We start from the raw sequence: 14,453 nt of genomic DNA, 5'->3' as shown, positions 1-14,453 counted from the left end.
CTCCTGAACGGTAAAAGTCAAAATCGCCATTATTGAACTTGACCTCCATTTTGTCATCAGTAACAACATATTAAAATTTGAGAAGCTTAGGTAGAACAGTTCATGCGTAAATGCACGGACACGACTGGAAACTCCATTTTTCAATCTTTCAAGAACCATAACTCCTGAACGGTAAAAGTCAAAATCGTCATTATTGAACTTGACCTCCATTTTGTCATCAGTAACAACATATTAAAATTTGGGAAGCTTAGGTAGAACAGTTCATGCGTAAATGCACTGACACGACTGAAAACTCCATTTTTCAATCTTACAAGAACCATAACTCCTGAACGGTAAAATTCAAAATCGCCATTATTGAACTTGACCTCCATTTTGTCATCAGTAACAACATATTAAAATTTGAGAAGCTTAGGTAGAACAGTTCATGCGTAAATGCACGGACACGACTGGAAACTCCATTTTTCAATCTTTCAAGAACCATAACTCCTGAACGGTAAAAGTCAAAATTGAACTTGACCTTCATTTAGTTGTCAGTAACAACATATTAAAATTTTAAAAGCTTTGGTTGAACGGTTCATGAGTTAATGCACGGACAACATTTGATTGACGCCCGACCGCCCGCCCGCCCGACCGCCCGCCGTACATCCCCAAATCAATAACCGACATTTTTGTCACAAAAATCCGGTTAAAAAGTATGTATTTCTCAGCTATTCGTTTCAGTGTGTCTATCGTTTGTAAGGGTCATGTTTCGATTTATATTGGTTAATTATTAACATTTTAATAACAATAGTTTAATGAAAAAATAACAATTTAGTGAAAGTCTTTCGATCATCTAGCATCTATATACATGTTAGAGTCAATCTGTCTTATCTTATTGTCTAGGAAATTTGTAATCTTATTTCTGACAGCATCATATCTTTCCATTTCCATGGCTATTTTTTGTCTTGATCTGAGTTCGTCTTCATCAATAGTCTGTGAATTTCCTTCTGTTGAATTCTTTCTACGATGATCTAATCCACTGTTCATTGAAACATTCGTGAGACTTCGTAACATTCCGGGTGTTGTCGGAATAGGTGGCAGTGCTGCTATGCTCTGTGACCTTTGCAAAGCAGGAACGCATACTGAATGTCTTTTTTGTTGACTCTTCAATTTTGACACGTCAGGAATACTGGCCATTACCGATTGACGACGAGGGTCGGACATTTGCTTTTCCAGAGCAGCAAGTTTCCTCTGCATAGAAGGCGGGAGTTCATAATTTGAATTTGACTGTTTTCGTTTCCTGTCAATTTTACGCTTCATTAGTGCACATGCGCCGTTTGTATAAACATTCAGATCCCCGTCACTTCTTGAAGGTCTAAGAACCACAGTTAACGGAGGTTGATGTTCATTTGCCTTCATTCTCGTCGATATATTTTTCCGCAGTATTTTGACTGCGTGTGTCATCTTGACAATTTTGTTAACGTCTAAATCTGTCACATTTTCTTGCTGATAGAGAGGAGTATCTGGGACTAACTGTTTTGAGTTTTGGTTTTTAGGGATAGTTAAAGCAGTTAAAATCTCAGGAATAACAGATGATAGTTTTCGATGTTCCTCGATAAGATAATCGTTAACTGACAAATCTTGTGCAGCCTTAGCAGACGTTCTTCTAGCACGTGCTCTTGTCGCTGTGTCCGGTATAAATCCATTTCGGTTATATTTTCCCATTGCATTATTTAACTCGCTTAGTGTTATCTGTTTCTTGCTATTTTGTTTCCATTCTTTCTCAACACGGTTCTTTGCAAGATCCATTTCAATTTCTCGATCACGTGATTTCAAATGAAGTTGTTCCAATTTATATTGTAGTTGCTGGTCCTCTTTATGGTTTATAAACAACATTTTCTCCATATATTTTGGAGGACCGTTTTTCCTCTTCTTAGAAGAAGACTTTGAACCCATTTTCATCACTTTAGCCTGAAAAACAAATTAAAAAAATGATAGTTGTGCATGTAGGAAATATACTATTGATAGATACCAGGATTGAAATTTTGTATTTGCGCCAGACGAGCGTTTCGTCAACAAAAGACTTATCAGTGACGCTCGAATCAAAAAAGGTTAAAAACCCCAAATAAAGTACGAAGTTGAAGAGCATCGAATCCTTTGAGGCTGATCAGCACTTGTAAAGGCTAAAATATAAATACAATTTTATAACAGCCAACCAATATTAAAAAAGATTTATTAGTTTATATTTGTTGGAACGGCAGATTCGTTTACAAATACGGCTTACGCAGACATACAAGTTTCCCCAAAAGTTTACGCTGTCTTAACTTTAGGATATAATCTATCATCTTCCCTTTCATGAATGTGACCTACCGAATAAGACTATTTACCGGATTTGTAATCACATAAGCAACACGACGGGTGCCACATGTGGAGCAGGATCTGCTTGCCCTTCCGGAGCACCTGAGATCACCCCTAGTTTTTGATGGGGTTCGTGTTGTTTATTATTTAGTTTTCTATGTTCTGTCATGTTTACTATTGTTTTACTGTTTGTCTTTTTCATTTTTAGCCATGGCGTTGTCAGTTTGTTTTAGATTTATGAGTTTGACTGTCCCTTTGGTATCTTTCGTCCCTCTTCTACATATATATATAAGAAAAAATGCCCATATTTCAGGGGAAACACCGGATTATTCCAATTACATAACACTTTAGAAAAGTGTAAACCTTTAATATAGGAAAATTGATAAATTAGACATATTTTTTTAACTAATAGGAGGAGGTTTTCTCTATGTTAAAAATTTTAATATATAAGTATGATTTCCTGTGATTACTGGTCAAAACATCTATGGCAACTTACGCGCTTTAAAGCTTTTTAACTAGAATTTACAATTAATTTTGTTTTGAATATTCAATGTGTGTTTTATTCTGTTTGGCTTTGAAAGAAAATGGATTCAGTTTTCTTTTGTTTTCACACTTTTAGGAAAACGATTAGAGAAAATTAAATTGTAAATACCATAAATGTATCTGATTTAAATTATCCAAATAATTTCTAACGGCAGGAACTATTAAAGCATTACCTTATTTTACGACTTAATATTCCAGTATATACATGTGATATGTTAAGATTCGTCAGAGTATACGTTTTTATCACCAAGTAATCGAAACAAGCCTTCAAACTAGACATGCGAAAATGTCTCATGCATTGGTATTGTTTTGGTTTACAACAATCTTTAAAAAGTCATTTATTTCCAAAATTTATCAGAACTTGTCTTGAAGTTTATTTAACCACAATTATATTGAAACATTTGATGTTGATTTTCTACATTCCCTGCCCAAGATAAGCCTTTCACATGGGGTGTCGAACACCTAAAGTTTGGTGATAACAGCGACGTTGATTTATACACATTCGGTTTTCTTACGTGATAGTTTGGTACTACTTAAATAGTACGACTAGCTTTACATGAAATATATGTTCCTTAAGGTAAAACATACATAAAAAGGTCAACCTTATTTCGAAATCTTATTAAAAAATGATAATAATAATGAAAATGGAGAGGTCTTAAGGAACGGAAACTAAGATTGATTTTCGCTCCGTATACGTAGGGTTGATGATCCAGTACTTTTGAAGGAAAAACAAATTACGCGAATGGAAATTGTTTATGAGACTTTTTTTGTGACAAAAATAATTCAAATACGGATGGAAATGAGCTTATCATCCCCTAACACTAAATCAGTACCGAAATAATCATTTTGCCAATTAAAGTATGTATGCAGGGATAGCGAACAAGGAAAAATCATAGCCTCCCCCTCCCCAGTATTTCAGTGAATAGTCTAATCTATTGGTTATTAGTCACAGTTAAAATTAGAACTGTTGTTATGAATATCTCACTTCATTTTTACAGAGGATGACCTTGAGGTCACTCCGATGTATTGTTATCGCTTAAATTTCCGTCATGCATAAATTAGTCAAATTAGTTTTGGGTTTTCAACACCAGTGAAAAAAGTGCATTTTCATACTTGCGATTTCTGTTCTCCGGTTGTACGATGTTTCAACAAAATATGGAATCATTTCAGTTGTTGATTTAGTGGTGAAAATTTGACTGAATTATATTTTCCCTGTAATAGTATGAACTCGTTCAGTAACTTTAGTGACGTTAAAAACAACTTAATTCTACTCAAAATGCTTGAGATTATTTTTTTTAAATAGTAATCAATTTTTTTTTTCTTCTTCAAAACATAGTATTTCTAAAGTCAAATTGTAAGTAACTTACCTGTAAACAGTTAAGTGACAAAATGGTCATATTTTAGGGGGTTGTATAAATTTTATATTACTTTTATTATGGAATTTTAATTTGAATATCTAGTTTTCGATGGAAAGTGAACTTGATGGGGCCTGGGGTAAACTTTTTACTGTAAAACTTAGCTCGCAAAACTAAATTTTCATTAAATTATGGGGGGTATGTTTAATGTATTATACGCGCCTTGTAATGATGTGTTGCTTAGATTGGAATTGGATGCTCGAAGAACAGGATGAAATAATAATAAAAAATAAAATAATAAAACGAATTTTAATCTCATTGAACAGTTTCCCCTTAGTCCGATTATCTAAAATATATAAATGGAATGTTGAATTGATATTGAATTGATGGCGTATACAAATACATTAAGGGTCTTGTATCTGTCACGATGCATATTCAACAACCCATTAAGTGCTTTATTGCAGTAACATTATCATAATTGAACTAGTATTAATATAAAGTACTATAATTTAGGAAATGAAACATGTCAATAGGTCAAGTATGTATTGTTTTTAAGCTTTGAAGTATTTATGAATAACTTTTACTCGATTCTATTTTATAGGGAAAAACAAATACATTGCATCTTCAATAAAAATATGAATTTTCCAAAATATCTATAACCTTTTGTTTTCATTTTTTACATTACTGGATATATACCTCTACTCGTGGACTCTCAGTTCTCGAGAGTGTCAACAGCTCAGTAGTCAGTACTTCGACACTGACATGATACTTAACAAGCCGGTCTAAAACTGCTCTTTAATAAATTTCGAAATCATAAGGAAACCAAATCAATTTCTTTGAGCAAAGTTGTCCTAATGCGCATTTGACTATTTTGTTTATGTCCTTTTTGGTTATATACAAGTGTGTCGGTTCTTATACATCATTGGTTTTCAAATATTCGGTTTGAGCGTGCCTGATGAAGTTGCTTCAAGAAAAGCGCGTCGGACGCATGAAATCATATAATGTGTTGTTTTTATTTGTTTTTTTAAAGTTCAGTTATCTCTTTTAATTTGATAATACATGCAATTGAAAGGATAATAGAAATCACTCAAAATCCTGGATAGTACACAACAGACCACATAAAATACTAACACTCGACTACTCAGTAGAAAAAACAATGTGTTCATAGTACACGGATGCCCCACTCGCACTATTATTTTCTATGTTCAATGGACCGTGAAATTGAGGTAAAAACTCTTAATTTGGCATTAAAATTAGAAACATCACATCATAAGAAACATTTGTAATAAGTTTCAAGTTTATTGGCCTTCAACTTCATTAAAAACTACATCATAGCTCAAACATACGACCAACAACTTTAACCTAAAACGGGCGCCGGACAGACGGACGAACAAACAGACGCACATAACAAAAAACATAATGCCCCTATTCTATCGCAGGTGGGGCATGTTGCATAATAGTTGGTGTCTGGGTGAAAAAGGGGGACGACAATGATCTTGTTAATCATTTACACCTATTCAGTAGGGATATATAAATAATATACGACGAAAAAGGCTAAGCGTTAATTACATCCTTTTGAATTCAAATAAGATTAGAGACACAATTGAATTGTATAAGTTGTTCCAGAGGTAAACTGTCGAACGGAAACTAACAAACATTAAAAACTGGCATCGAAACCAGTAAAACCCATCAGTAACTTAATCTTGTTCCAAAACTTGAAAACATGGAAAGTCGAATGTTAACGCGCCATAAATTACAGTCAGAGAAAGGAGAGAGAAAAACAGCGTTCGTTCAAATTTCTACGAAATTTTACACACAATTAATAACGTTTTTAGACCTTTTAACACCCTATAATGTTCAGACAATTTTTACGAATCCGATGACTTTAGGGTCGCATATCCCCATCGTTAACAGAACAACGTATATTGCAGTCAAGACAACTACAGGCTACCAAAAAAAGTTCACATCCCAAATTCAAGCGAATGATTGAGTAATGGATGCTTAACGCCACCCTGGTGCAAAATGTTGTGTCTGCGTATATTCCAGTGAAAAAACACAAAACATCAAATTATTCAGCCATATAGCAGTAGATATTTAAAATGAAGAATAATTAAAAATGAACAAAACACATTACCTTAGGTGGCCATAGAATAGATGCACAGGCAGGGTATACACCCCCATTAGTGCAATAATCACACGTTGTAAGATCCATAGTCATATCCAGAACTTAGTCAGATATCATATTCATATAGAGTAACAATTCATATGTAAAATATCAAACTGTTGCTGACCCAAAAAAAAATTTGACTGTACGTCTGAAATCTAATCCTAATCAAAACTTCTATTTCATACATATAATAGGTTCCCTCAGATTTAAAATTGAGACTGTTGATCTATAAATCAAAACAAACAGATAAATAACCAAATTACGTGATCTTAAATAAATGTGTATTTACAAGAATAAATGGATTAGACCTAACAACTTTATTTTGAAAGAAATTAGTGAATTTCATGTCTGAATCGGAGAGTTAATTGTATTTATTTAACACATAATAGATGAAAGACCAATTGTTTAAAATCACATTAAATACTTATGGTTATTTCTTATTATTGTAAAATGTTAAATGTCTATTCTGGATAGAGTAGAAGTTTTTGATTATTTTTATGAAATAGAATTTTGAAATAATGTATTTGTACAAATTTGAAAAGAACAAACGTTCTCAACACAATGATATCTAAATATAATAACTTTATTAAAACATGAAACACTTTATATACCCTTGTAACTTTAGGGAGAAAGTACATAGTCAGTGAAACGACACCGTTATAACGACAGTCATTTCGTGTAGCATAGTTGGATACAACTGAAACTCTCTAAATGAGAGAGCAAATGAAACGCGCGTAGAAATGTATGTACTCGACAAACAAACAATATTTTGTTTTTGGTGTTGTTCATAATTGTTTCTCGTTTTTGTCGAGCCTTCGACTTTAGTCGAAAAAGCGAGACTAAGCGATCCTACATTCCGTCGGCGTCGGCGTCGTCGTCGTCGGCGGCGTCCACAAATATTCACTCTGTGGTTAAAGTTTTTGAAATTTTAATAACTTTCTTAAACTATACTGAATTTCTACCAAACTTGGACAGAAGCTTGTTTATGATCATAAGAAAGTATCTAGAAGTAAATTTTGTAAAAATAAAATTCCATTTTTTCCGTATTTTACTTATAAATGGACTTTGTTTTTCTGCAAGGAAACATTACATTCACTCTGTGGTTAAAGTTTTTAAAATTTTAATAACTTTCATAAACTATCCTTGATTTGTACCAAACTTGGACAGAAGCTTGTTTATAATCATAAGATAGTATCAAGAAGAAAATTTTGTAAAAATAAATTTCCACTTTTCCGTATTTTACTTATAAATGGACTTAGTTTTTCTGCGAGGAAACATTACATTCACTCTGTGGTTAAAGTTTTTAAAATTTTAATAACTTTCATAAACTATCCTTGATTTGTACCAAACTTGGACAGAAGCTTGTTTATAATCATAAGATAGTATCAAGAAGAAAATTTTGTAAAAATAAATTTCCACTTTTCCGTATTTTACTTATAAATGGATTTAGTTTTTTTGCCAGAAACAAAACATTCACTCTGTGGTTTAAGTTTTTAAAATTTTTATAATGTTCTTAAACTATCCTGGATTTCTACCAAACTTAGACAGAAGCTTGTTTCTGATCATAAGATATTATTCAGAAGTAAATTTTGTAAAAAAAAAATTCACTTTTTCCGTATTTTACTTATCAATGGACTTAGTTTTTCTTCCAGTTAACATTACATACAGTCTGCAGTTAAAGTTTATACAACATTTATTAGATTCATAAACTATCCTGGATTTTTTACCAAACTTCTTTCAATCAAAAGACAGTATCGAGAGGGAAATTTTTATTGATGTTTTTCCTCATTTTTTGAGTCTGCGATTAACAGCAAAAGTAGGCGAGACACTGGGTTCCGCGGAACCCTTACAAATTTTTTATATAGATTAGACCGTTGGTTTTGCCGTTTGAATGGTTTTACACTAGTAATTTTTGGGGCACTTTATAGCTTGCTGTTTTGCGTGGAGCCAAGGCTCATTCATTACTGTGATTTGTAAAAATAGATAATTCTTACGTCCATTTTCGATTTGACCTTTATATAGTCTAATACAAGAGTGAACACACTGAAATGTCTCGCCTTCTTTACTAACCATTGGTATTGTGTTGATAGTCCTAAATATAAGGCTTTATTACAACTGTCACATAAACTTAACATTAACCAAGATTCGCACATTATATACAATGATTAAATCAAAAAATACTTTAAATGACCCAAAATTGTAATTACCCAATATCCTCCAACCCCAAAACTCAAGATTAAATTAAAAAAAAGTATAATGTAGGTTCGTTTCTGACTAGCATTTCATGTTTATTCTACTCGTATGAATGAAGCAACTGTAGCAATAAGATATAGAATAGAATATGAAGTGACAATAATGTTTTATTTGTAAACAATTGAAGTGTCTTATACCTGTCAGTATTCATACCCTAAGTTATTTCAGTGGCCAAGTATGGCCATCAGATTGCCCTTGAGAAAACATTTACTAATTTAAGTAACATATACAAGTATTCAGTGTCAATACAAGTCAAAGACTTAAATGTCCAATGATGTTTACACCTGTACAACGTACCAACATAAATAATGTTCAAATGTTTGAACGTCCAGTTTAAACAACAGTACATACATTTGTAATTAATAAAATTGATACAGGAATCATCAAATATACTAGACATTACAACAAACCAAATGTCAAAGTTGTGTTTTTAATTCAACATTAAATATAAAAAAGAAACCACATTACAATTTGGCTCACTTCGAAGACTTTACCTTCGATATAATTCAGTATTTTTTTTCTGCCTGAATGCTTATTATTGTGCGATTCGAGTAAGTTTTTGGGAATGCATTCGATTGAAATTACTTTCATTTTCTAAACAAACTATACTAGGATATACAATTTTTCATATTTGCACCCTATTTAGATATTTAACCACAATTGCACTAATAACTCAGCTGAGCGAAGTGGCTATTATACACAGTGACCGTCGTGTCCGTTCGCACATTTGTGTCGGGAATGTTAATGTTTTGATCTGAAGAAGTTTTATTCGGAATCCAATGGACTTTAACATAGCTATACATATGAGAGCGTATATAGTATGAATTTGCGAGCTTATCGTATTGTTGCAAGTTTTGTGTTTGAAGAATTGACGAAAGATTTGAGATATAAACACCAGCTTTGTCTACTACGTTTTCGGGGTGTTCTTTTACCCGTGCAATAAGCCTGAACAAACGTAAAAACTTTAATAACAAAATCACTGGGGTAAAGCTGATGACCGTAACTGCATTCACGGTCATCCCAAAATGTCGGATGAAAAATTAGGTCAGTTTCTGTATTGTCTATTAAAGTGTTTCTATATCATTTTCTTTACAAATCATACATTGAAACGATGAAAATTAAAAAAAGAATCACTCGGATATCACTAATTACTTCCGAGAAATGTGCATGAAACGGGAAATTCGATTTGAAAAAATCGTGAAGATGACCGTAAATCACAATCAAAATATTTTCAAGATGACCGTAACATATAACAAGGATGACCGTGATTGGTAAAAAGATGACCGTAACTTGTAAAGGATGACCGTAATTTGTAAAGACTGACTGTAATTTATATACCTGACGACCGTAACTTTTATAGGATGACCGTCAATTCTAAGAAATATCCGTATTTGTATTGAAAGCTTTTTGTTGAGTTTGTTGATCTCAATAGGGGCTCGGTTGGCGGATATAAATATGTTTCATAAATTTCTTTTTTTAAACTATAATATAATTGGCCGTATTTGGGATTTATGACAATGATGGTAAATTGCATATTTATCGTAAACAATGAAGTATTTATTGATAACGACGTTAAAATTTTAACACAAATTGACAGCGATACGACGAAAATTTGAAGAAACATGAATGTGTCCCTGGTACACGGATGCCTCATCTACACTATCATTTTCTATGTTAAGTGGACTGTGAAAATGGGATAAAACTGTTATTTGGCATTATAATTAAAAAAATCATACCATAGGGAAAATGTGTACTAAGTTTCAAGTTGATTTAACTTGAAGCTGGACAAACGGACAAAAAAACAGACGAACGGACGAACGTACGCACAGACCAGAAAAACATTATGCCAATTAATGGAGCATGAAAAACATTTATAATACATATGGATATTCGGTAATCGAGCCCATGTGTACGGTTCCAGAGCAAACAGATTAAAATCTTAATTTGTTTTAATATATGCAGGCGGAAACACTCTTGAAATAGAACAAAAGAATCGAAGCTCTTTGTTAGAGAAGGCGATAAATGTTTACTGTAATGTTTACTATAGTGACAAAATTTTAAAAAGTTAATAGAAACAAATACAACGACAATTTTCTTCTCAATTACGAAGTGTTTCATTTTAAAAACACCATTTGCATAAGTTTTCAATTTATCTATTACATAGTAATGCAAAACAATAAGATATCAAGTCGACGGTATTGGATGTAGAAAATGCTTAACCTCCGATTTATTTAATTTTTTTAACGAGGGACGGAGAACATATCAATCTTTTAGTTCAGAAATTTTCGTGTCTGCCCTTCCATTATGTGAATCAAGAAAGAATTCCCCAAAATAGGTAACGATTGTATCGAAAAGAGAAAATCGAGTGCACCTTTTTATGTTAGGGCATGTTTGAGGTGTATATTTTGTCTTAAAACGTACAAACCAAGAGTATTTGATATAGCATCTCGCTTCAGATTCTATCATTTTTATATATCAAAGCTACAGGTTGACTTTATAACGTAAAAAAATGACAGTACGAAAAGATGAAAATTGAATATATGGGTCAAGTGAAATACCTATCTAATGAATCACAAAAACAGTAGGTGTGTTCGAATAGCTATTTTTTTCTAAAAGTTCTTGACGACAGTCTTTTAATTTGGATGATGAAAATGAATATCTTCGAAGAAATATGATTTTCTTGTGTGTGATAACTAGGGTATATAATCTTCAGCCACTGAACATATTTAGTCTGCCCTTCCACGAAATATTTAATTAGAATTTTTTTTAAAATGCTTAAGAATTTTCGAAAATTCCACCTGACATCCGATCAGACAATATTTTTAAGTTGAATCAATGCAGACAAGAACATTAGGCAGCAACCATTTGATTTTCTCGGGGGGCTATGGTTTTTTTTTCTGGACAAAAACAATCCATTTTTTTCGCGACAAGTCAAAAACTATTTTTTTCTTTCAATTTTAGCATTACATATAGTGGCAGCTGAGGGTGAAACAAACAATTTTTTTTTCTCAGAATCAAAAACAAATTATTTTTTTCTCCAAAAACTGGAAACAAACTTTTTTTTCCAAAAAAAACCATAGCCCCCCCCCCCCCCCCCCCCCCCAGAAAATCAAATGGTTGCTGCCTTAATTGATGCTCATTAGCTAGTAGATACATTTGTCTTTTAAAATACAACTGACACATAAGGATCATAATGGTGCTATGGGGATAAATTTGTCAGTTTTCAAGAGCAAAATTGGCAGATCGTCATCCCTACAATGGCTTCCATTTCTACGATTGTGAGCATGAACTGGCGTAATGGGGAGATAATTTTGACGAAGTATAATCCTGACTGTATGAATTATAACATTTCTGTATATATACAAATTGACAACGTTCCGCCTTGTGATACGCTATTCGTACAAGACTATTTTAAGGATCTACTTTGCTGGAGCTCACCTTCACTAGTTTAGTCGTATGATATTTTCAAAATATTTTCTGTGATTTTATTTGCACAACAAAATGGAAGACGATATAATATCAATGGGTGTACATGCATTGGCATTTTTAAAAATGTGTATTTATTAGAATGCATCAAAAGGAATCCCAGAAATTAAAAAAATCTTTTCTCGTGCAGTTGGAGGCTGTGCACCGCATTTCTTTTCATTATACTTGTAAGGTGTCATTTTATCGCGCTTTTGTAGCATGTTTTCCCTACCTGTTTATTTGCATGTCTTTTTGCAAATTCATTTTAAAAATCAAACCCTCTACCGTAAAAACGATACATATGGTAAACTTTGCATTTGAAGCACGTCTTATTTTCTTCTACCTATAGGATAATACTCTCATATTAATATGTTAATACCAACACGATTTATCATTTGATACAAAAAGGTAGTTATATAAATACGAATATTTCTTAGAATTGAGGGTCATCCTTTAAAAGTTACGGTCATCATTTACAAATGACGGTCATCTTAAAACCAATTACGGTCACCTTTGTTATGAATCGCTGTTTCTGTTACGGTCATCTCGATTGTGATTTACGGTCATCTTCACGATTTTTTCAAATCGAAATTCCTGTTTCATGCACATTTCTCTGTAGTAATTAGTGATTTCCGTGTGAATCTTTTATAAATTTTCATCGTTTCAATGTATGATTTGTAAAGAAAATGATATAGAAACACTTTAACAGACAATACAGAAACTGACCTAATTTTTCATCCGACATCTTGGGATGACCGTGAATGCAGTTACGGTCATCAGCTTTACCCCAGTGAAAATGGGCTTTATAAATATACTAACAGAAATTTTAAACTAAAGAAAATTTGACGCTTTTACCATGCACTCTTAATATCTTTTACCCGTGCAATAAGCCTGAACAACGGTAAAAACTTTAATAACAAAATGGGCTTTATAAATATACCAACAGAAATTTTAAACTAAAGAAAATTGACGCTTTTACAATGCACTCTTAATATCAAAGTTTACTCTTCATATTTCGTTTTGTATACAAACATGGACATTGCATTGGTTTTTTACGGCTATTTTATTTTAAAAAGCTATATTTAACAGTTTTGTGCAAGCGTAAAAAATAACAACTTTTTGTCTGAATAGTACTATATATAACCCCATTTACATTAAATTATATTAACCTTAGAAAAGCGTTTAGCTATAGTTATTTGTGGAAACATATAAAATAAAATAAAGGAGTAGGTTCAGTAAGACTGCTTTTTGGCCCCAAAATATAGCAGATTTAGAAAATTGTGAAAATGTAATCTTTAAGCTTTATTTTGGAATGTAAAATGCTTCTGCTACATAAATATGAGCTGTTTTTGACTATACAAAGCACAAATATCGCGCTCTAGCATCATTAAGTCATGCTAAATTACTGAAATCTTCAAAATTTTAGCATTTTGGTTAATTTTTAGACGGTTTCCGCATTCGTGTTCATTCATAATATTGTAACGTAAGTTGTATTTGATGATAATACAAAACATATATAAAGGTTGAGGATGAACACGGATGCGGCCACTTTCATTTTTGACAAAAACCATCTGAAAAGTGACGTTTTTTGGCACATTTGATAAATTTTTCATATTTAAGCTTGAATCAGAGCGTTTTAAATGACTAAATCAGTTGAAATAGACACTTAAGTGTTTAAAAAGTGTCCAAAAACTTTCGTTAGATGAACCTGAAATTAGAGGCCAAAATCGGCCCTTACCGGACCTACTCCTTTATTTTATATTCAACAATTTGCATGCAAAATGTCAAAGATATGGATAAAACATTAAATTTAATTCAATCTGGCCTACTTATGCCTGGCTTGTAGATCTTGTGGTTTGTATATATGTTATTTTGAAGTTATACACACACACATCAAAAGCACGTCAACCAAACATTAACTGACTTTATCTTACCTCTTTCTATAAGACTTCCATGGTTCTACTGCGATATTTTAAAGATTCTATCGCTTTTGTACAAATCGAATAAAAACAGTTGATAAAGGTAGAAATCTCGAACAAATTAAGATTAATTTCAAAGGTCTACATTAAGTCGAATTGTTTACTTAGTACGTACATTTGATTCTGTCTTTTATTGTAAATATTATTTGTAAGCGGCCAATAGCATATTTATGACCGATTGAATGCTTAGTGTACATTGGGTGTAAGAAAATATTTATGGAAAACATCAAACAAGGAAAATTACAAAAAATGAAAGGAAATTAAGTTCAAATTGAATAATAATTTAGAAAAATAACTAGCGTCATTGTACCTTTCAACCTTCATTGTAACAATGAATAATTCTTACGGTCCATT

General features: G+C 32.3%; 1 protein-coding gene across 3 annotated transcripts; it reads right to left on the bottom strand.

Moving 5' to 3' along the window:
• Window positions 1–776: 776 nt before the first annotated feature.
• On the bottom strand, window positions 777–14,133 carry LOC143047761 (uncharacterized). 3 transcript variants are annotated; one of them, XM_076221008.1, is made up of 2 exons: window positions 14,055–14,133; window positions 777–1,950 (listed from the first exon to the last, which is right to left on the bottom strand). In XM_076221008.1, exon 2 carries the CDS (start codon window positions 1,939–1,941, stop codon window positions 829–831), a length of 1,113 nt encoding a protein of 370 aa, XP_076077123.1. In that variant the 5' UTR covers window positions 1,942–1,950; window positions 14,055–14,133; the 3' UTR covers window positions 777–828. The 3 variants fall into 3 exon arrangements, with proteins under 3 accessions (XP_076077123.1, XP_076077120.1, XP_076077122.1); XM_076221005.1 differs by lacking the exon at window positions 14,055–14,133 and adding an exon at window positions 6,370–6,555; XM_076221007.1 differs by lacking the exon at window positions 14,055–14,133 and adding an exon at window positions 3,054–3,308.
• Between the last annotated feature and the right edge of the window lie 320 nt (window positions 14,134–14,453).

This window comes from Mytilus galloprovincialis, chromosome 10, assembly GCF_965363235.1.
Source record: "Mytilus galloprovincialis chromosome 10, xbMytGall1.hap1.1, whole genome shotgun sequence".
In the NCBI taxonomy this organism is placed as follows: domain Eukaryota; kingdom Metazoa; phylum Mollusca; class Bivalvia; order Mytilida; family Mytilidae; genus Mytilus; species Mytilus galloprovincialis.
This window is presented reverse-complemented; position numbering and strand designations above follow the sequence as displayed.